The sequence below is a fragment of the Aythya marila genome (assembly GCF_965140915.1).
Source record: "Aythya marila genome assembly, chromosome: 5".
In the NCBI taxonomy this organism is placed as follows: Eukaryota; Metazoa; Chordata; class Aves; order Anseriformes; family Anatidae; genus Aythya; species Aythya marila.
The window spans coordinates 60,577,674-60,602,607 of record NC_139046.1 but is presented as its reverse complement, the minus strand read 5'-3'; the positions used below and the strand labels follow the sequence as shown (position 1 = coordinate 60,602,607).

General features: G+C 36.1%; 1 protein-coding gene across 11 annotated transcripts in view; it reads right to left on the bottom strand.

Moving 5' to 3' along the window:
- The window catches only part of SOX6 (SRY-box transcription factor 6), a 382,586-nt gene that overhangs the window by 61,951 nt on the left and 295,701 nt on the right, over positions 1 to 24,934 (bottom strand). For all 11 annotated transcript variants that reach the window (XM_082762761.1, XM_082762760.1, XM_082762769.1 and 8 more), the window contains 3 exons: positions 7,433 to 7,582; positions 3,327 to 3,507; positions 589 to 779 (listed from right to left, as the gene is read on the bottom strand). In XM_082762761.1, the coding sequence (XP_082618887.1) occupies positions 589 to 779; positions 3,327 to 3,507; positions 7,433 to 7,582 (522 nt within the window). The remainder of the gene's footprint in view (positions 1 to 588; positions 780 to 3,326; positions 3,508 to 7,432; positions 7,583 to 24,934) is intronic.

Sequence of the window (24,934 nt, the reverse complement as noted above, 5' to 3'; positions counted from 1 at the left end):
AAGGAATTCTTTGCCCTCTGAGTGGTCCTTAATATGCATGACAGAAACTGCTCCTCACCTTTGGGGTATGATTCCAGGTTGCTGTCTGGTAAACTGCGTGTCCAATGCTGGACGTTCTCTCTCTACACTTTCTCTATTTTATTACAGTTCCCCATTTCACTTTACTATTTGGAAACCAAGTCAAGATTCAACAAAGAGCCAAAAGCATTGTTTTGAGCTTAGATTCTTTGTTGAATTTGAGTCACAGATTTAAGCATACTCAGATACTTTCAAGAACATTGTGATACTCTGCCATGCTAGTATGCACTTGCCTTTCTGCCATACTTACCGATCCAATCATTCCCAAAAGCACAACTCAAAATGTAATGACCACAAACAATTAATCATATGTAGTGCATAGGATTGTTTTTCTGAATGCTGTTTTTTAAACACAGAAAAGTTTGTAGCACAGCATTGTGAAGTGACAAGCTGTATTTAACATGAATCAGAGGTGGCTAAAGGCTGTAAAAAGAAATTTTATATAAAAATAAGAATCTATTTACAGGGAAAAGAATGAATGACAGACTGTGTGGCAATGGTAGACATTACCTTTTCATTCCTGCAGTTGTTTAGACCCATGTTATTCATGGAGGGCAATTTTCCATCTACACCATGCGGCTGCTGTTGCTGCTGCTGCTCCCTTTGGATCTGCTCTCTCATTTTTCGAGCCTCCTGAATGGCTTTCATTACTGTGTCCTGGTCCCCAAATAGGGCAGGTGAATTAAGACTGGAAAGGATATCTATAAACAGAGAACACACTTTATTTAGGTAATGATTAAAATTAGAATCCAGTGTAATTACTCAGCTCTCATCCTGTTAAAAACTCCAGCCAACTAACATCCGCAAAAGGAGGAGGAGTGGCAGTTGTCTATTTGAAGGCTGAATTAATCTATAGAATTGATTGATAAGCCTGTGCTCCTCTTTTGTTGTATATAAATACAACCACTGAAGTCTTGGTGTAGCCTGATATGTAAGTATCTGAGTATACCCACAGACTCTCTGTTAAACTCAACAATTATCTGAAGGTTAAGTGGGAAGCCTTTGAGGTATTAATAACAATTAACAAAATGAACAAAGAAGGAGAAATAAATCTTTAGTTGGACATGAAAGTCTATGTCAATTTTTAGAATCTCTTTATCAAGACAGAGCCATCACTCGATATTTAGCTTTCAATTTCTGAAAGAGCACCCATAGTTATTGTGACAGACAGAATATATTATCACCTTAACATGAGTATAAAACTCTAAATTGGTAGAGAAAATATGTTTTTCTTTCTGTTTCTCTGGACAGAAAGGGAAATTTTTAAACATCCATCAAACTCACACAAAACATTTCTGTTGCATTTTAAAATGCATGTGAGAGGTAAAGATGAGTACTCAAGGTTGTTCTGCGGTGCTGTGGCAAAGCTTTGACTAGACCACTGGTTCCTGCATGGGAGTATCCTTCATGCAGCACATTTGTGTATATACATTCAAGATAAAAAACTTTAAGCAAAGTTTGTGCATGGTCTGTGTATCTGTTAAGTTGATGTCCTTTATCAAAGCTCTGAATTTGTGGTATTTATGTACTTACTAACACTCCGCTATAACAAATCAGTAAATATACAATATTTAAGTAAAATATATAGAGAATATAAATAAAGTAATTAAAATGTAATAAATTTCAACCTCAAAAGACCCTGAATTCTTTTAAAATGAGAAACATTAAGATTACATGCTTCTCACACTTCATCCTGGGAACCAAAAAGTTGATATAATACAGTGGTCTTGATGGGAATAAATGCAATGGAACTGTGACTTAATGAGATTTAGACTCCACCTAAATTTATCATAAAACAGAACAAAAGATCCTATGTGGTTTGTTGATTTTTGACAATACTTCTGTGGCTTCTTTACTTCTGGATCAAAGGGAAACGTTTTTACGACTTACAGGAAAGATACTCACAACCTAGGCATATCTTCTCTATCAGTTTCTCTAGAATAGTCTGCAAGTTCACATTGGTACACCACTTTCTAATGTTAGCTAGCATAGTGATAGATGGAAATATATTGACAGGTAGAATAGCTAGCTAGCTGCAGAACTTGATCCTTCAGTGATCATGATGTTCCCAAGTCTTTTGAGAATTGAACAAATCATAATTTTTATATATTTAATGTATGTATTTAACATGTCTGTTCATTATTCACAAACGTTTCTATATATTTTATAAGTACACGAGCTACAAATTGCGAGGAAGTGGTTTGTATTTAGTCGTGGGTAAAATCTACCTGATCTTTAGGCCCGGTAATCTAAATTTTACAGCTCTTGATTCTGTTTCTTGACTAGTTAAGATAGTCTTCATGTCCAGTTTTCAGATCAATTTTGTTTCATTACTTAATAAGCTTTGTCTCTTAATTAAAAAATCCTGAATGTGGGTAAAAAAAAAAAAATCCCTATTTGCAACCATAAGCATTAACAGAATCTCGGCAGATATATGAACAAATAATAAAAACTTGAACAAACAATAAAGTGAACAGATAATAAACTACACTGGCTGGGCTGAAGAAATTTTGTCTTTGTTAAAAAAATAAACAATTTATTCAGTAGATTATCTAGGTAGAATTAACTTAATACCCAGGACACAGAGAATTATATTTCTTTCAGAATGTTGTTCTGGGTAAAACTAATGGTATATTTGGGCTAAACAGCTGAAAACCACATTTGGGGTTACCTTCCTGCCTGACTTCTGAATCATTGTGAACCATGGACATACCTTGGCTCAAGGAGTGACTGAAAACTCACTTACTCCAAGTATTATATACTGTTGCATTAGATTTAATTCATCACATGAGCCATCACGTCTCCATGTCTAGTATCTAATCAGCTTCTGTATGCATGCAAAGCTTTTTTTTTTTTTTTTTTTTTTCCCCCATTTAATCCAGAGACCAAAATTCAAACGTTAACCCTGAATGTATATATCCATTTGATGTCTTTGGGGAAGATATTAATATAAGCATCTTTTTCATGTTTTTCACATATGCACATCTATTATGTGTATGTATTTGTATGTAGATGTTAAATATTTATTTGCTGTATTTCCTGTAAATCCATATCACTTCTGTATCACTTTGTTTACTCTTGTAAACCCCTGGCATTCAAGAGTTAGTTGAAAATCTTTCCTGCATTTTTTCTCTCCATTTTAAACAGAAATGTAGATCCAACTATATATTTAATTCAGATGCAAGTGTGTTCAAGCTGACATTTTACACAGAAAACCTGCCAGTTTTCTCCAAGGACAGAATAGTTACCTAAAGAGGATCCTCTTCCCAGAGATCCACCAAGGGGGCTGGGGATGCCACTCTTGTTCGTCACTGTCACTGGACTGCTTTTGCTAGCTGGGAAGAGATTCTGTGTTGGAGATGTCGGGGATTTGACAGGTTCAGCTGTCTTGGGTCGGGCTGAAAGATTCAGTGGCTGGGCTGCTTCATCCTACAAGAGTTTAATGTAAATAACTATTAGGAAAAGACAAATGAACAAATCATTTTGCAAGCAGCATTTACTTTACACCTCCAAGACAATACCACGTTCTCCTGCAATAATAACAAAAGAAGCTAATTATCTGCCTCCTTTAAGATTCAATGAAAGGAAATCTCATTAATTTCTCTGTGTTATGCTTCTATTTACATTAACTATGTGGCTGGATCGTTCTTTTTGCCAAATTAAAATTTGAATTAGCTCACATTACAGCCTAATTTCCTAATGTGTTTTCAGAGATCTAAATTAACCTAGGGCATTTACAAAGAATTATTTAAAATTTCCAGCAGCTCAGTAACGCTTTTGCATTTGTTCTATTTGAAAAGTTCCTGGCACTATAAAAATAAGTTATGTAACTTATTTTTAAATGTATTAAAAACTAAGCAATCAGAAGTACTTCCATGAAAGAATCATTTGGAAACCCCTGACAGTTCTTTGGCCCATATTTAATGCTGCTGCTAGCTTATACATTCCATGCATCTTATTTTGAGTGCATGTTTTGTTTAGTAAAATAATCTATGCTGTTCCCTCACAATAAGGATAAGAATTTCATTGAATTTAGATTCCTTGACTTACAGTAATCAATGCATAGTGTATGCATTTTAAAATATATTTCATATATTTTCTACTTTTAATTTTGTATATTTTACAATTTTATTATTCCTCTGTGCCATGTGTTTTTGACAGTTTCGTGTAAAATCAGATTTTTTTTCATATAAATGCAATTCTGCTTCTTGATTGTTTGATACTTCTGTAATTATTTCTGTATTCTGTAGTTATTTCTTATGCATTCAACCTTTAGTGTATTTGTACGTTCATTTGCATAAAGACAAGGAGTATTTTTTAAGGATATGTAAATCTAGCATCAGTACACTTATATCTTTTGATACTTTTCATACGCAATTATGGAAGAAATTCTCTCTTTGACAAACATCTTGTTTCAGTGCTATGAGAGAATAAGTCTATTTGAGAAAAATCTAAACTTTTGGAAGAAGGCTCATTCAAGTAATTAATTTCTTTGATGGGGGTAGATATTAACATCATAACCTTCTTCCCATTCTCTGGGTTTGTTCCTTTTGCTTAATATGTTAAGACAAAGCATTTGGAAAACTGTGAAATAGTGATTTTCTGTAATTAAAGAGCCCAGCAAGACAGATCTCTCATCTAAAATATGCCCGAAGCAGAATCATGCTAGACATAAGTGAGTATCATCCCCATTTTAAAACACTGCATTGATCATTTCAAAGCTTAGAACTATGTGTCAGAATACAATAAGACACTACATTATCTCATCTCTTCCATTCTCCTTACTGTCAAGCGGTGATTTAACGAAGTACATCTGATCATATACAAAGCATTATACAGGAAAATGCAACAAATGGGTATTTAAAATGCCATTATATCACCACTTTTAAACTGTTCCTATAAAACTGCTTGACATTTTTATTCTTCCTGACCTTGCAGTGCACACAAATGCCCACACCTGTTTAGAGTCCAAGTGAAAGCAGAAACACACAGGTATAAGAGACATAGTACATTCTCATGCTTTGTGGCCGAGTTATGTGCAAGCTGTTTCATTGCACAGGTACAAACTGGCTTCAATGAATTTCTGTGAAAGTTCAGAGCCCCTTTCAGACTATGAAGTTTGCCAGGCTAAGGCTTGAGAGCATGTACCATAGAAACCTGTGCTACCGTGTTCAATTACTAAATAATTTTCTGCCTACTACTGATGATACCATCATGGGAAAAAAAATCTGAACACTGCCAGAACCTGTTTGTTTGTACTTCATAAACAGCATTCTCTTCTGTGAGGCAACCAAAAAGCTGGAAAACATTCTGGTCACTGACTTGAAAAACCTATCATTATTTTTTGAAAGATCTGACTACTGTAAAAGAAACCCATTAGTTCTATAAATAATGCATATAGTATATATAAATAACTATATAAATACAGAGAACACATAGAGGATTTAAGCAATGCATGACCATCAAAACTGTCATGTTCTGTATAGGTAAAAATTTGCAAAGACAGCACGTAAGTACTATTTTATTAGTGTTTTATACTAATAATTATTTTTTCATTAGCCATTGGTATTTATCCACATAAAGCACTCGTAGTTTATTTTTAATATTTTCAATGCAATCTTGTTAATAAAATAACAATAAAAAGGCTTCTTTTTTTATTAACGTATATATCAGTCCATTCAAGTTAAATTATGTAGGGAAACCCCCAAGAATTTGCATGTGGTCAAGTCTGTAATAGGACTCAGCTGGCCACAAAGTTGGAATGGTATTGGCCTTGGTTCAAGGAGATATGTGCTTAAATTTAACCAGGGAAAATTTGACTCATATAGTAAAGGTTTGGTTTGGTGTAGATCCATTTGGCTCACTCACTTATGAAATTACTTTTTCACATTAAAGTAGTCAGTAGTATATTCTCAATACCATAAATCACTGGTGTTAGGTATCACTATACTATGGCAACTTTGCTGAAAGAGTTGGGTTTTGCTTTTGGTGGCTTCTGTATTGACCATAACAAACTCTGCATATGTGGTAAATTTCACTGACTGCTCTCAAACCTGGCATTGGATTACAAGAGGTAAAATATTGGACTAATACACATCTACAGTTAAGTAAAGTGAACACTTTGCTAAATAAATGTTAGATCTAGCCATAATGGAATAGTTTTTATTTATTAGTACTCTCAGCCTAGCAAAAAAATGTCATGGAAATTTATCAGCCCAGGCAGAAATATCTATTCACCCACACTTTACCACAATGATTGATGATAATGAAAAAACGAATGATATTTTACTCTCATGTCAAAAAAAAAAAAAAAAAAGGAAAGGAAAAAGAAACCCTTACCTCAAGCAAGTAAAATCTTCCCAGGCTGATTTGAGGCTAAAGGACTATATGCCTGCAAGGTTTTAGCAGCTAGCAAAAAATGCATACTTCTCTACACAAAGTCACTACATGCCTTCTTTAGATCTATTTTAATAGTTCTGCATTTATAGCACTATCATTCAAATTGACAAAATATCTGAATGTGCTTGGTATTTTTTTTGTTGTTGTTTCCTTTTTTCTTCATTTTTTTTCTCCAGTTTGGAATAAATTGTTTTCCAGTGTATTTGCTCTCCTGATAATCAGAACAACCACAGGAAAATGTAGCAACAAAAGCCAACCAGTTCCACCCAAAGGTGCTTGATGCACCAGACTTCAAGGGGTGCATGATGTTCATTTCACACTGCTGGCAAATGCCATGTTGTAGCTGCCTAGTTCCAAGCAAGTGAGAATAAGCAGGCACAAGCACCCAGCAATGGCACAAAACCAACAAGGAGCAGCCCAGTTGTCAGCAGCTGTGTGAAAGCGGCAAAAGTCAAATCAATCTGCAGTGCTACAGTGTTTTCCCTGGAGTCCTGAATTACATTTTATTTTTATGTGAGGCTTCTTCCAAAACTGTGGAAAAAAATACAGCTAGATTTGTAAAAATAATTAGAAGATCTACAGGCTCTCTTGCCTTAACAACATAAGCTAGCACTGTATTTTAAGATGCTCAAATGTTCAACCTGAAACAATTTATGACGTGGATGCCATTTATGCACATTACTAGATTACAAACTGAAATTTTGAAAATATCACATTTTACTGATGAATATGTTGTGCTGCCTATGGTAGGAAGTGGGATGTATGATATTTTTGGAAGCAAGAAGTGAATACTTTCTCTTCCATTCTCTGTACTGATAATGCAGTACTAAAACTGAACATTTTATTTGAATATTGAAGAGCTTTTGTGTGCTTCAACTTCCAGATGTAAAACAAGTAGAGCAATTAGTGTCACTATACTTCTTAGGTGCCAACTTTTTTCTTCAATAAGCAATACCTTAACTTGAGTTACCGGACTGGTCCCTCTCTTCTCATTTTTCATCCCCGTGGGTGAGAGTGCCCCTGTTGTATTTGGTGGCTGTGGAGTAGATGGCATTTTGGCTCCAGGAGAAACTTGCATGCTTGCCAGCTGAGCTGCATACAGTTGCTGGAAGACAAGAAGATATACAATATATTCCTGCAAAATTCCTAGAAGAGAAGCTGTAAGCGTACATAATTTTTATTGCTCTGCTGTTGCTTCTCTTGAGCGATTGAGAGATTTAGTGTTTGTTTGTTTGTTTGTTTGTTGTGTTTTTTGTTTTGTTTTGTTTTGTTTTGTTTTTAGCACATTCCTGCTTGTGGCTTTTCCCTTCTCGTTATTAAAAAGAAAAACAAACAAGCAAACAATCCTAGCAAACTTCCACACACTGATACCTTTCTTCTTAAGTTTGTTTTTTATCAATTTCTTTTTCACTTTTGCAGTAAATACTGTCCGTCTTAGTCACAATAAAGAGCAAAGTGTAATACCATGCCCAAATATGCCAAGAATTGGCACCGTTGTGAGACTGGTTATGATGAAGAGATATCAACCCCTGCCAGAAACAAGCCATGTTTCAAGGCCTTCTACAAAATGTCAATTTTAGAACCTCTGCTGGAAGCTGACGTGGGAATCCTTTGCTACCAAAATGCAATGCTGCATCTTCTTTAGATAGCAAGAAAAGTTAAAATAGGCAACAGGGTATGTCTCCACCTCAGCGCACAGTGATTGTTATCTCTACCTTCTCTAAATGTTAATGAGTGTAGGCCTTAAAAATTCCTGTAAATAGTGATGAAAATACAAAAACAACCTCACAGAATATGCATCCAACTTTTCAAAAGTTTAACTGAAACATAATAAAAAATGTGTACATTAAAGTAAACTATTCCTACCAATCTAAAGCATTTACTGAACAAAACCAAATAGGTTTAATTTCCTCTCAGTGACCAAATTTAAACTCTCACCTTGAATTAGCATCAGCAATAATTCTTCTAACATAAACAGGGAAGATCCTAATCCCTCTTCTACACATAAATCTATATAAACTTTGCCTTATTAGTGAGAAAAAAGCCAGGTGGTTTGTATGTAATTTCCAACATTACTATCATTCAGATGGACAAATAAAAAAAATTACAGTAATCAAAAGCAGACCTTTCAGCACATGTAATTAAATGAAAGCTTAATAAAGAATAATTTGCAAGAGCCAGATGTGCTTATGTCATAATTGTTGCTTTCTTTGGAACAATTTCTCTAATATAACAAGCCTCCACAGAAATGAAAGTTGCACAATACTGCAAGCTCAGTGACTCAGTGGCTAGACAAACGCATGAAGGAGGGGCACAGCCAGAACTCTGGGTGACAAATGGAAGCTGTTGTTTGTTTGTTTGTTCCCTGACATCCCTTTTCAATACCATGCAAAGGCTACAAAAGGATCACAGATAAATATTTTGAAACCAGTAGTGTTTAAATATTTTGGCTAAGGTGCTAGCTTTTTTCTGTGCCAGAAAACTAATTTCCCAGCTTGCTGTGATGTTCTAAAAAATGGAAATGCATTGTATACAGTAGTTGCTTCCCCCACACACACACACTACTGGGATCTTACCCCTTTGGTAGTGGCCTATAAATTATAGGCATATTCTGCAGGTCATGCTATGCCTGCTTACTAGGATGCACTGCTTGTATGAAGTCACCCAGCTGCTCTCTCCCTCCCCCTTCTCAACAGGACTGGGTAGAAAATAAGGTGAAAAAGTTCATGGGCCTAGGTAAAGACCAGGAGATCACTTACCCCTTTTTTACCCTCATGGGCAAAACCGAATCAACTTAGGGAAAATAATTTTATTAATTGCTAATTACAGTACAGTAGGGATGGTAAGACACAGACTAAAGTTAAAGCTCCTTTCCCACATACCCCTACTTTTCCCCAACTCATCTTCGCTCCCTCACAGTCCTGAGTCCTCTACCTCCTGCCACTCTCCTGGCCGGGGTGCTTGCAGGGGTGTTTCTCACACTTTTTTTCCCCTCATCCCTCACTGCCATGCAGCATTTATCCCTTTCTTAAACACACTGTCCCTAAGGAGCCACCAACTCGCTGATGGACTTGGCTGTGGCCTGGGTAGGGGTGGCTGGAACCGGATGGGGGCAGCCCCGGCCTCACCTCACAGCGGCCACCCCACGGCCCCCGCTGCCAGCTCCTGGCCACAGGCCCGGCACACGCAGCAGATGGAGCTGGCAGCTCCATCAGCAGTGACAAGCGAGCAAAGGTGTGCTTGTCACACCCGAATGCTGGCAGCCCATAGTACAGCTTATGTCAACCAGGCATCTCAAGCCTAGGGAAAAACGGGATGCCAGGCACTCCAGGCAGGGGAGGCCTCACCAATGGCTTGGGACTTGAATCACAGCAGGACTGGCAACCAAACTGTTCTCAGTATTTAAGGGTCAGAGAGACAGTAACAACAAAAGCAAGCTTTAAAGTGACTGCCTAGGCAATTTTTTGGTTTTGGAAATGCAAACATTAAAAACGGAATTAAATTTGTTATTAATCACTCCCTTCCCAATATCTTGAGGGATTTATTGGCTGCCCCGCAAGTAGTGGCGATTAAATGTTCTTGAATGGAGGCAGAAAATAAAAATTATATGTTACATATATGTGTTATATATTTTCCATATATAACATATATATATATATACATTATATATGTTATATAATATATATGTTTATATATATTATTATTTATATATATAAGCATATATAAAATTCATCACTAGGTTACTCCAAGGTCACAGGACCAGCTTTAGCTTGGCATTTCTATATATTTCTTTTACACAATAAAAGTAAATGTAAAAATAAGTAACAGTAATTAGCATTCTGGTTTGCATAGATTTTAAAACAAAGCTGTTCCATAAACGATTGCAAACCTTGCAAGAATTCACACTAGTGCTAGCAAAACTGCCATGTGGACTGGAAGGTTGTATAACTTCTTTTAAATACTAGTTTGGATGGGAAGCAAGCCAATCTGGAAAACACACCACTGATGCAGGGACAAAATGGGTATTTTTGCAAATAGCACCACTGTAGCACAAAATTTAGGACCTCACATTGAGATGGTCAGGTTGTGAAGCTTTTATTTGCAAGATTAAGGAGAAAAATAATAGTAATCAAAAAAAAAAAAAAAAAAACAGTGAATGAATACTGATTGTTGGCTTTCAGTGCTGAAAAGGAAAATCTTCAATTGAAATTTTTCAATTGAAATTCTACCCCACCAGCTATTGAGTAGTGACTGAAAAAATTAACCTACCTCAAACACCAAACCATATCTTCTTTTCACTATATTTCTAGCACATGAAGAGAACAGCTTTACATAACCTTGATGCCAATCACTGACTCAGAAGGCTCTTGATTACAAATTAGATACTCAAAACCATCAAGTATTTATGATTGTTTTAAGAATCTTTAAAAAATATATGGCCTGATTTATTTCTTTTTCAAAAAGGTCACTAAGTTAGATTCCTACAATCCAGTTTCCAGCATCCAACTCTTAGTAGTACTGATTTTGAGTTACTGAATGCTCCTGCATAGTTAACAATTTTGAAAATCAGCTAAGGATGTTGTTTTACAGCTTTCAGAACCAGGTTTCTCGTAATGTCATGATGTGACATTGAAGAGTAGGATTTTGAAATGCCATAAGTCTCATTTAATGCAATGGCAAATGAAGCCTCACACTTAGGCACCTGTGAACTTACAAGCTTATCAACTTAAGCACTTGTTTCCAAAACTCTATTCTAACCCTAATCAACTGAAAATCCGAGGCGAATTTATGAAAGTTGGAGGTCACTATGGGTCAGAATGATGTCCATCTACCAAAAGAAAAACAGCTGAGTGAGAAAGTGCTGTACTCAGCATGCCCACAGCACAGCACAAGTACATACTGATTTTTTTTACCTGGAAACAGCAGAATTCATACCAAGCCCTCACTACTGCTTAGAGCTACAATCCAAGAAGAATCAAATAAGTAATGAAAATAATAACTGGGGGCAGAATTATGTTGGGGGGTAAGAGGGGAAGCATTCCCGGCTTTAGAAATTGCCTATGGCATTTGATGAATTATTTCCACCTCACTGTATTTATAAAAAAATATCATCCACAATCTAAAATTTGACAAACAAAACTGTGAACTAATAATAGAGCATCTTGGCTTATCCAAATTTTTAAACCTTTCTTAATGTCATCTAAGTTTGACAACACCTTTGTGGGACATTTTCATACTATACATGGATAACTGCCTTCACTGTCAATGTTCATCCATATCTTCCCAGAAGACAAAGGCCTCTCCCAAAGACACATCCCTCTCCCAGGTTTCCAGAACATTTTTTCAATAGTTCGTCAACTATTTTTTTCAACTAGCTTTGGAGAATCAAAATTCTTTCATCAGCTCAGGTCCCTTTTTGCCTGCACGTAGTCCTGTGATGTTCCTACACATATGCTCTGCTGAATGACACTGAGCCCAGTAAATAGGCTTTCTATGCACCAGAATTTTTTTATTATTATTATTTTTACAACAGAAATACCAGTACTTACCTCGTGGGCTGCAGCATCTATGTCTAAACGAATGAATAAAGGTGAAGAATTTTTGAGAATCAAATGTTACAGAAGTAACACATGGTGAGGAAAATAGAATGGGCCTTAAATCAACACACTTAAGGGAGATTTGCACTGACAACAACTTGTTAACTTTGTGACAAGCTGTTTTACCACCTAACACAGAATTATGATAATCATAACCTTCTTACCAGTGGCTTGTCAATGGCAGACCTTGTGGAAAAATAAGATATTTCAATAAAGAGAAGTGATCAACTGCTGCTATTGAGAGAGGCACTTTCTTCAGGTAGATAAGCTCAGGGAAGAAATGGAGACAGCAGTTGCACTTGGGTATACAAGAACGAAAAGGAAATAAATAGACATTTCAACTGACTGCTTCGGTGAGGGAAAATTCAGTCACAGCAGTGGGGTTATAATTCAGACATTATTATTTGCAGTAGAATTCTGAAGAAACAATAGCAAAGAAATAGGAGAAGTATGGAGTTAAGAAAGAGAGTGAACGTAATGGTCAGTGTAACAGAGAATCAGAGCAGGTGATGAAGGCTGACCTAGCACAATGAATTGCAGTGGATGTACTTGGAAAATGACCTAGAGAGAAATGCAGTGGAAACTAGCTTGATGTAAAGGAAAAAAAATATCTGTTCTAGAAACATTTATGGTTTTATTTTCTTTTATTAAAAGATTTATGACCAAAGTGAAAAGACACAGTCCTTTTTATGTATTTGTACAGTATTTCTCCCGAGGTGTAGATCTTTTTTTTTTTTTTTTTTTTTTTTCTCTCAGAAACAAATGCTAAATACTGTGGACACAGATTAATGCTAAAGTCTCTCATTACCAAAAATGCAAGTCCTGTTACATCTTCAGCAAATATACTTGCTACACTAAATGACGCTGAACAATAGAACTACTGAGAATCAAGTGAGAATCCTTATTTGTCAGCATTTTAAATGAATTGTGCAAAGCTGAAATATCTTATTTATAGAGATGAAAGTTCAGCTATTTAGACAATGAGTAATTTGGTTTCTAAAGATAAAAAACTTTAAGGAGTGACTGCAAGTGCTGTTGAAATCCTGCACTACAAGAGGTAATGCAGTTATTTTTTCCATAATATATTTAGTACATAGTGTTGCAAAGCTATAATTCTAGAATTTTTCTTCCAAGTATATTACATACAGTAATAACACTCAGAACTGTCTAATCACAAAGAGTTTTACAAGCTCACCAAAACTAAAAACATCTTTACTATTTCCAACAAACAATTCTGAAGAGAAGCTACCTAAATATTCCCACCTGCAGTTGGACTGCTTTTTGATAACCTTTTTTTTGTTGTTGTTTTTAACAATTGTTGTAGAGCTGCTTAAAATAAGCTTGATGTTTCATTTATCCTGTTTGACTAAGTCCACATTTGAAAAAATTATCTTCTGTTTGAAAGGTGAATGGATTAGTGCTCAATCCCATGCTTTGGATATCATAGGTAATCGAATGTTTACTGCTGATCTGACCCAATGTCACTGGCACAGCCTTCGGCAGTCCAGGTCAGGAATATTTTTTTTAAAAAACACTGCAGAAGTATAAGTATCCCACTAAAATAAACTCAGACACAGCTCAATGTGTGCAAGAACCATTTCTAAAGTAATAATATTTGTTTTTATTCCTTCCTACTTTTATATATATATATATATATATATATATAAAGCCCTATATACATGTTTTTTACACCAATTACATTCAGGGACTAACATGACAGTTGAGGCTTCTACTTTAGCACCAAGGTAAGAAAAGGGATTATTGGATTATGTATATATTAAAAAAATAAAAAATAAATAGTACGAGGCTGTCCTTCTTTGTTTGAAGATGCCTTTCGATGCAGATCCTTAGAGTGAGAGGTAAGTTAACAGAAAATGGCATCCAGAAACATGAGACAGCCTAAGTAACTCATCAGCAACTTAACCATGTGACAAACCCAGGGGCAACTTGGAGGCAGCTACTGCCTGTAGAGTCTGCCAAGAAGCCAGATGCCGTCACCAGAAAAACACCTTCCGTAGCTCAGCATCTGTGTCCTGGGAGTGCTCTCCACACAAAAGGAGGAGGAAGAGGAAAAAGAGAAGGAAAGCTACGTATACTAAAGAAAATGTACGTATCCATAAAAGCAACCATTATTTGAATTAAAAAAAATCTGGGACCTGGAAAAATCAAAACTTTTGTTGATGCTAATAAGATTCCTTCAAATTAATAGATAAAACATTTGATGTTAAAAGTGAATGTTTTATTTTATTTTGCAATGTATTTGTGTAGATGCTACCTGCTACAACAGAGTATTTTATAAATATCTTCTGATGAAATTTGGATGTCTCATTAGCATTTTCTCCATTTGTACTAAGAAAAACGATTAAAAAAAATCAAATTAAGGTCAGTTTTAAACATGAGCAAGTACTGTGGGACAGACCCTCCTCTCATCTTCACACGGATAGCAAGTGTTATTTAAGTACCAGCAAGTATGCAATATTAGCTTAATTCACAGGTTTATGCAAAATGACTTGAGAACTATTTGGTCTTATTTGGGTATACCTGAAACAGTGCTGATCAAGAACAGCTACAGGAAGTTGGAGTAACAATTAGGAAAAAAAGTTTTTGATTAAGAAACAGTATAAATAGTAAGCAACAAATTTTTAGAAATTCTTTTTCTCTGTAGAATTCCAGTGGCAAGACACGTGTACATGAGTTCCTTCCATCATTCTTTTTTTTCCCCTTTTTTTTCCTTTTACATGCCTAACCTATCCATAGTGGACTTAACATTCAGATTTTAAAACTCGTATATCTCCCTACAGCAGTGTCAGCTCACTGTTAGGGAGTGTGACTAGCCTCTACTTCTTATAACACTGCACCAAATAACTTTGTAAAAGGCCTTAAGGTGTAACACAGGCAGGCAGCCAATGAATTATCATAACGAATGTCACAATAAAGAATATTGCAGTGATTGTTTATGTACTTGCTGGATAATGTGCAGCCAGATTTATTACAGACCAATATGTGCAAACTAACTGAGATTTTAAAATTACAAATACATTCTGTATTCACAGAACAGTTAGATGACTGCAGTTTTTCACATATGTTCAGGTGTGCATGTACTGAAAAAAAAATTCTAAGCTAAAAGAATATTTTTTCCAGTTATTCCTATTCATTCACTTCAGGTTTTTTGAACTATTAACATGAGTAATTTCAGTGTCTGTCACTACTATTCTACATATTATCAAGGAAAACACTTATTTGGCCCTAAACTCCACTCAGTGCTTGTCTCCTTAGAAAATACAAATTCCTGTTTTGCTCCTTTCTAAAGCTGCAGAGTAACAGATACCTGGATTTTACCACTGAACGCCTGCCAGTTCCAACTCTTTTTACTGACTAGAAATTTGTTGTACTGGCTCAGAAAAAGAAAAATCACTCTCATAGCTTCTGCTGCCCTGCTGCGGATAATGGCCAACCTATACCAAAGATAAAAGAATCTCTACACATTTTAGATACTGCAGCTCACATTGTTGTAGCACTGTGGAGTCAAGATCCCCTTATGCAAAATAACAGCTTTATTTTGTTAAAAGGGCCTAACTTTAAGTGGACCATGGAATATTTATGGCTCTCAGTAGTCCTTTGAAAGAGTTATCTTATGTTTTTATGCCGATCATGGGTCAGAGGTTCAAATCAGCACTTCTTTCTGTCACTCCTTATATGTTTTACTATAATTTACAGCTCAGCAAGAGGACTCATAAAACAAAAGTGTCTATTTTACTTCAGCAACTAATTCTAGCTAATCAAAGCTTTCCAGCAAAACAACCCAGCATGAAACTCTGAGTGGAAAATATGCAGAGAACAAAGCGTTTTGTCAAATAACACATCTCATGATGTAAACACATATGTCTCTTATAGGAAATTTTATCGCTTCCACATTATCGGCACACAAAAGGAGCATTCTTTTTGCAGACCTGGTGCAACTGTGGAGCCATCGTCATTGGAAACAAGAGCCTGATTAGGTTCCCACACAGATATGAATAGATTTTCTTTTTTTAGTGTAATGCTGCCTTTCTTATTTCTTAAACAGACTAGTAATTGTGGCTGTAAAAACAGTGAATTGTGTTTGGATGACATTTGTTGCTTCGCATTTTTTTTTAGCTACCCAGTGACACCAATTATCCCATATGGTTGTCCTCTTCTGGAAAGTCTGAGTTAATCCACAGCTGTGAAGATGAAGACGGACCCAGCAGGCTCTAAGACTGGTGGCTCTCTTGTCTGCTAATAAAGTCCACAGTCTGCTGGACAGATGTTAAGAGGATCTGTTAAATAAGTCAGTGACAACGATCCAGACTTCTGCTGGGGAAAACAATTAGCAAGACCGTATCTATTCTTCATAGATTTTCATTTCTTGCCTCATCTTTTGGAGAGGCAAGTTGTCCTTACTTGATAGAGAACAGTCCCACAGCACATACAATGGTCCTGCTCAAAACATGAATGAACTTAATGATAGTTCATTAACGCCATTGGCGTGTGTTCTGGAAAAGTGATAGATTTTTTATCCTTGACTTAGTCTTCCACATTGTGGCTCCTGCACAATTATTGTATGTTTGGTTTTATTTGTCATAAAATAAATAAAATACTTGTATTGGGAGAGCCTGAGTAAGTACTGCCAGCTACAAAATACCCACTTCAGTTTTCAGTGTAATGGCAAATATATACTGAAGACAAAATTACCATTTGACTAATCTCTCTCTAAATATTATTATATTATTTTTTTTCCTTTTTTTTTTTCTTTCTTTCTTTTTTTTTTTTTTTTTTTTTTTTTTTAAATAGAGGATAGACAGAAAACACATTCTGGTCCCAAAGCTAATTCTGCTGTTCTGTGAAAAGAGAAGAAACAAGCAAGTGGAACAAGAAAATACCTGCAGCAAGACCCATGTTTAGAGACTTACTCATTTTTCCCCATCCCCACCTGTTTATGGCCTGACAGCATAGACATACAACATCAAAGTCCCTCTCAGTTACAGTCACGTAAATCTGAAGAGCACTGCACAGGTAAAATACATGTACGTGCATCAGTGCAATAGAGATCTAACCTGCCTTCAGGAACACGTGCATTAAGGTGCTCTTAAAACCATTTCTGTTTCTTCTGGAAACTGTGTTTCTCATTCTATTGACCTCATCCTACTTTGACATAATGAAGTAGAAATGGCCATCAAAACAGCTCACTCTGCTTTGCTGCCTAAATGCAGAAACTCTCATTTATGCATTGTTCCTGAGATCATGCTCCTTAGAAATCAAATGCCTTTGATTTCATTGAATTATGACAATTAAATACAATCTCTCGGCAAATGCCTGCTCACAACCTGTTTACTGTAAAGCTTTGGGCAAAGCCAAGAAAGAATGCTTAGAACTCAAATAAATTATCAATCACTGCAAGTAGCTAAGACAATGGATATAATTTGGCACCTGGCAGTTGCCTCTGTAATACTGCATTTGTTTCCCCTTGGAAAGTAAAACAGTTAGTTTATTAGTTTCATAGTGCTTTGACAAGTTTTCAAGATATAATGTCAGCCCATCACCCTACAGGGTGATGTGAGACTAGGCTGCTGAGAATTTGTAATGAGACAGCATCAAAATTTCAAAAAAAATCATGAATTCACAAATATATCCTAAAATTTTATACAATTAAAGTTCAGACAGTACATTAGGTATCTCACATCACCACAGCATATAGGTAACATTGTCTCTGTTGAAATAAAATATCTACTCAGCTCACAAGTGTCTTAGTCTGTGGTATTTAAATTAGACTTCTTATTTCTTCCACCTTGACCAAGTCAAAAATCTAACCCTGTAAAGCATAGGTATGGGCTCTAATGCCCTCAGAGAGAAAACTACATTCCTGCCATGTCAGAAAAGAACAAAGGGAGGCCAAAATCTGACCATGGGTAACAAAGTAACAGCTACTAAAAATATGTATATATTTGAAAGCCTCCTGTAATGAATATGGAGCTCTTGCATTCTGAAGAGTAATTCCCTTGTGAAGCCACTGACTGGAGGGAGAGGCAAAAAATCCTCACTGACTTGGCTGTTGTGTCTCACCTCATTTCACTTTTTTTTTTTTTCCTTTCCAAACAGACTGAGTGTTGGTCTGCTGAGAATATGATGCTAAGCCACTTTTCCTGTAGAGTTTTTAAACTGGGCCTCTGAGAAAGAGTTTGTTACAATTCAATGACTGAAGTAATACCTTTGTCCATCTGAGCATTAAATGGCCCATTGAAATACAGCTTAGTTAGAAAGAATTTCAGTAAATGGTGCTTTCTAATTTTTTTTTATTATTATTATTCCTCTCCCAACAGATTACAGCCTGGATCTGAAAATGCAGTTCAATCACTTTTGGTTGCCTCTCAGGTCAGGCCTTTAGCCAGTGTTAATTAAATATAACCCCTTTAGATTACTGGAGGTTAAATGAGAACAACAAACCAGTCTTCTTCAGAATATTACCTGATGCTCTCCAAAATACTCTAATCTGTTTGGGAAGGTCCTCATTTAAACGTAAAATAGTCTTAACAATGAAAATTTATAAAGATGGGGGCAGGGGAAGAAACCCATGCTAAATGCTATTTTGTCTGACAGCTAGTAATCACAAAACATTAAACACCTATTTCCATGCAATATACTATGTCTATTGTGTTTAAATAACAGACATCATAAAGGAAAGTGCTGCAGCAGACAATTTAGGCTGTAGCAGCACATACAGCACAATTTTCAACTTGATAAAGTGAAACTATAAAGAATCAATGCATAAGTCAGACAGCTTCCATACCTAATATACTTCCCTGCAGCTATTAGAAGTTCCCAGTTTTGTCTCTAGTAGGCATGAGCATTAGTATACCTTCAATTTCATGTCTTCAGTCACATTTTGTTGTCTGTTCCAAACAATTTGACCAGACCATGAAATTGGAAAGCAGCTGAAATTGTCTTTTTTCATCCTAATGATTTTAAATGAGAAAGGGAGGTTTTTCTGTAAGCTATTTGTTTACGGCTTTGTAAAAAGTTTCCTAAAGTGTTTGTAACAATTTTACCATTAAGCTGTTTGAAAGAAAGGTTTTTAATACGTGGTAATTAGTCTTGTCTTTCTGAACATGACTTTACTGTAAATACTCCTCCTTGACTATCTCTTTGTCCCAAGATTCCTTAGAAGAACGCAACCAAGCGATAATTCAGCATTATTGCTGCTTCAGTGCACTAATCGCTTAAAGAGCAGCAAGGACCCTATGTTCACTGCCACAAGGCTCCTACAGCCTCCTGGCCTAAGGCAGGCTTCCCAACCCAGAAGCATCCAGATGTCAAGAGGAATATCCAGGTCCTGATGCAGCATGCCGCTCCATCCCAGTATGGCCTAAACATCTGTTTCATCTGCTGGCGTACAACCTGCTGAATACACTGACACTGACACACAAAATAGGGAATTGATTTAGGGTAGGAGTCAAATACTGCAGTTGCACTGCTCAGTGTACATATCATTTTAAAAAAAAAAAAAAACTCCATGCAGACACAAAAATTAACATAAAATGTCTGGAATCCCTAAATTGGAGTTTGATCATTTCCTATCTCAAACAGATCTCTCTGAGAAAGAAAAATCTAGGCAAATAGCAGGAAAGAGAATAGGATGGTTTAAAACAAAACAAAAGAAAAACTCTCTACACAATACGTACATCTCACTTTTTCTCCTAATGGAGGAAAAGGCCATAACACCTTAGTTTGCTCATCTTACTAATTCTCCCCTTATTTAATGATTTATGGTGTAAGAAAGGGACAAAAGAAGAAAAAGCACAGAAGTATGTACTACACAAATTGCTTGCCACAGCTATAACAATTGTCTTTCGTACAAAATACTTAAAAATGAGGTGAACTTAGCCTATTACGTATTTATAATTTCCTAAAGATAGTAATTTAGGAGTTCTAAAACAATAAGCATCTTTTATCTAAAAAACAGGAATATATAACCACTGAAATTTTACCTCAAGGCATGACAAAAACAGCAAGCATTTTAGTTGATCTAGATTAAGTTCTGATAATAAAGGAATGCTAACTGCTCTCATCTCTCCCACTTAGCATATCTATTTTCTTGCATTCTTGCTAGCAACAATAATGGACTAGCTGTGTACTACCATGCAAATTCTTTGAGTCTTTTATGAAAGCAAGATCAAAGCCAAAACAGAGAGTACATTTTTTAGCTTTTTTTTTTTTTTTTTTTTTTCCTCAAGAGAATGACCTAATGAGAGGTAGTTTAACTAGGAATCTTCCTCTGCAATTGCAAAACAGGAGTACTCTCATGGTGCAACCTCCTGGCTTGGCCTTTTCCCTGGCCAGCCAGCTCTGCGTGGGGTGAGCACCAGCATCCAGAAACTAGGAGCTATCCCTGAGTGCTTCTACTGAAACATGCCCTCTGTGAACTTGAAAAAAGCCCCATTTTCTTTGTGCTACTCATGAAAGGGATACACTATTACTGCACTACTACATTGGCTGAACAAAGTATAGTTGAATAAAATTGCAAAATATTCCTGTTAAAGATAAGGTGTGAACAGTAATAAAAGTCTGCTGTTGTGATATACTGCAAGTAGCAATAAAAAACAGAATGCAACAATATGCAGAAACTTCATCAAAATTTACTTCCATTTCCTCAACAAGAGATAGCACAAACATTAATAAATTCTTCCTCTTAAGCACAAAAATGGGAATTATTTTATTTAAAGCTGTCAGATTACTGGTATGCTATTTGATCACAGGTCTCCTGCAGTTTAACACACACAGGAAAGAACGTAACTGACTTATCTCTGTGATTCTGCCAGATTACATGTTGCATAAGACACCTTAGAAATTAGCAAAAAAATCTTTAACTTTTCTTTATGATTTTACAAAATAACCAGACATACTCTGCTTAAGACCATTGGGTATTTGATATATAATGTAATAATTAAATAAAATACAAGTTAATTTAAACCCAAATACCTTTGATATAAAGCCAATCACAGCAAAAGACAAATTGCTTTGCAATTTCCCAAGCAATTGCATTTGCTTGGGAAAAGGAATGAAACATGAAGTGAAATTAAAATTAAAAAAAAAATAAAAATAGAAGAGTAACAATTCATTTTAAGTTTCCACTGGGGAATATTATTCAACAAAGAATCTGAAATTTGAAGGTAAATTCTTATGTGAGTTTCCCATATTTGCTTCTACTAGAATTTGTTTTCAGCATTTTTATAGCATAAATTCTACCTCCTCGAAATTGTGGATTGCACCAAAGTTCACAGAGTAACAAGCTCATCTAAGAAAGCAAGCAAGGACCAGGAAGCATTGCAAATGTGGAAGGCAGCTGCAAACAAGGGCTCTAGTATGTAAAACTCTTTCTCTTTTATCCAAGGAAAGCAGATAAGCAGCACCTACTTAAAATAAAAATACAACTAGATCTATCTAGAAAACATAACCAGGTCATTGCATCAGATCACCATTTTTTTCATTCACTTTACAATATCATAATTCCACTTTCTCTGGTGATCTTGTGAACCCAATTATTCATACACAGAATTTAAAATGTTTTCTGATATTATTTTAGAAACTTCTAGGAATCTGTTTTTTTGTTTGTTTGTTTGTTTGTTTGTTTTTTTCTTCTTTTTTTTTCTGCTAATACAAACTATCTCTAAAAATAAATGTGAGAGATCTCTGTGTTAACCATTCGGACAGTTGCACTTGCTGTATGCATGGAAATGTGTTCTGGACTAAAGCTTGTGTAAAAAGGATGAGCTGCTTAAAGAGAACCCTTGTTATAGGGGAAATAAAATCCTATGATTGAAAAGCAATTAATTGCAGTAAGTTTACAGAATGGATGATAGCTATCAAAGCTCATCAAAAGTTGTATTTCAGAATCTCATGTGTTTCTAAATTGAAAAAAAAAAATAATGGCAGCACATAGATGGGCTTTGTGAGAGAAGTCAGGAGTTTCATTCTGGCTCATGTCAGCAGGATTATAAGCAATTATGAGTAACTGCTTGTTGAACTGTGTGAAATGAGTTGGTGAATGAGTTTCCTAGTAAGCACATGTCCGTGTCACTGGTATGATTGCCAGTGATGTAGACAGTCCTAGCTGAAGGGGTCTAAAAACATAATTATTCTCCTAATCCTAGAGGGATTTTTACAGGATTAAATCAATTCAGGACAGAAGACGGCTGTGCAGTTGCTGCTTCTAGTATGGACCTTCTAGGTCTGTCAACCTGGCTAGACAGAAAAATCAGAGGCCTAAATAAAAGAAAAAGAAACCAGAACAGAAAAAATAAGTGGCAATAAATCTTCTCTAGAAATATTTTGTAAGGTCTGGCATAGGTTGATGGGTTCATTCACTGTCTGACCACGCAGACAAACAAGTTGCCAAGTACAGCTGTTGCGATATTTCCCTGTATGGAACTATACAGACATAGAACAAGAAAACTGAACAGTCACCCGCCACTAATCACGCTGAGAGGCGAAAGCACTACACTTAGATTTCTATGGGCTCCCATGACAGAATAATGAGACGCCATCCCACTAATAAATGGGTGCACGGCAAGAAAAAGGAAGAGCCCCTCTTTACCTCCCACTACCTCTCGTAATTCCCATGCCTGGGTCCCCATCTTGTGAGAAGATGCTGAGGCAGCTCTACAATTAAGAGCTGAATTTTCAGAAATGCTGCTTGGGGTTGGAAGCTGTAATGTTTTTATACTTTTATAAGAGACACAGACAGTTCATGTGGTAGCTTGCAGCCATTCTATTATTTTCACTAGCCAAAAAATGGACGGAAGACAAGGATATAATAAATATATACCGGCTCTACTGATCAGTAGAAGCTTTATCAGTCAGCTGGGGCACATCTGGAAAAAAAGTCACTCAGGTGCATCTATAGCATCCCATTCAATTAACATACCATTAAAAATGGCTTGTCCCTGTTCAGCCTGCTGTGTTACCCGATAAGTCAACATATTTAAAATGTATATTTAAATGCAGAAAACAGCGAAATGTTTTCTTTGTGCAGCAGAAAACAAGCCCCGTTTACAGGTATTTTAAACCATTACAAATAATTGTGCTTTACAGGCTGCTTAGCAGATCTCTCACACTGATCTTTTACTGTATATTTAGAACTTTCATGCACCTTCAAGGAAAATTAAATAATTTCCTTAAAGGAAATGCACACTAAATTATGCAAAACATATTCAAATCAGCTTATAAAAATTACATCTAAAATACTCACATTTACACCTCAAAACTAGGTATCTGGGAATTTACTATTACAAATTCATTGTACACTCCTGTATTTTGCTCCAGCAAACATGTATTTCACATAAGCCTACCACGGTTTCTGATACCTTGTGGATGTGACGATATTTCAACAGAAGTGCTGGGACCAGATTTAAATGATTATGAGGTCTGATCTTAGCCCTCCCTGAGGTGTTGAAGACCACAGCAGAATAGATGTCCTGTACTGGATGAGTTACTATGGATAGTTCCCAGTTGTGTTACTTGGTAAAGCTGTGAACTAGTTAAATCTGGTGACTTTTTCTAGGTTGTACGACAAATGGTGCAACTCCTTCAAAGGACTTTACCTCTCTTTACTGTTCACTTCACTTCCAAAAATACCAGTGGGCATGATAACACACTCTCACTATTCTTGCATGTGGAATATTTCTTCATTTGCTTTCATGCTCAGCTACTTGCTGTAATTCAAGCAGACCACCAAAATATGTGCATTCTTGTGCTGACTTCACTAAATTTTGTGAATGATTTCTTTAGGTCTCGAATAATCCCTTAACATTGACACTTAAGCATGCTTTGTTTTTCTTTCCCTTTTCCTTAAGATCCTCCCTCCAGTCTCTTTCTTTCAGGACTGATATACAAGCCTTCTGTTTTGCCCCACAGCCATATGCAACCACCATGCTGAGTCTTAAGAATAAACAGGTGATTTCATTACTTTCTGTGAGGTGGGACAATTTTCTGCTTTCTCAATCATAAGGATTTCAAAAGCATCACAGACCAAATACACAACCAGCATCACTGACAAGCAGGGTGCTAGGAGGCAATACCGTTCCTATTCCTTTATCTAACAAGGCTCTATTAAAGAATGACATCTACACACTGATATGAGGAGTTCTAACTCATCTTCTATGAATTTCCTTTGTTCTCTGAACCGGGTCAGTGGAAAACGATGCTCTCTACAACCAAACACCCTCCAAAACAAGGCAGGTGATACCTGTCCAGTCCACAACTCTTTAAAATTCTTGTTTCATGTGAGTGCATGCACCCCGTGTGTGTGTGTGTGTGTGTGTGTGGTTCTAGACCTAGAAGCTCCCACATAACCAACCTTAATGGTTTTAATTTTTTTTTTTTTTTTTTTGATTTTTACTACAGATGAAAGGTGAATTGTTACGTTTTCTCTTACCATATCAGTTAGGAAAGAACAATGACACAGAAGCGTATTCTCTTTTGTGTATAGAGACGACAGTGTAAAAACATCTTTGCCTTTAATCTTATTGCTGCTAAGTTTCTAATAATCTGAATACGCTAACACCTTCACAGGAAAAAACCCTTCATGTTTGTAATTTGTATCCAAATTAAGCAGCTTACTCTATAGTTATCAGAACTATAATAATTCCAGAAACATATTCACTTGCAGCTAATTCCTGTAAGGCATACACCATATACATTTCTAGAAAGCTTGAAGGAATCCAAGTGCCAGCTCACAGAATGCCTCCCAGTCAGCCTGCTCCCCAAAGGGATGCCACAGTTCTAAAAGAGCTTTAAAAAACGTGCTCGGCCCCTAATGGCACGCTGTAGTACTGGTGCCTCTGGTG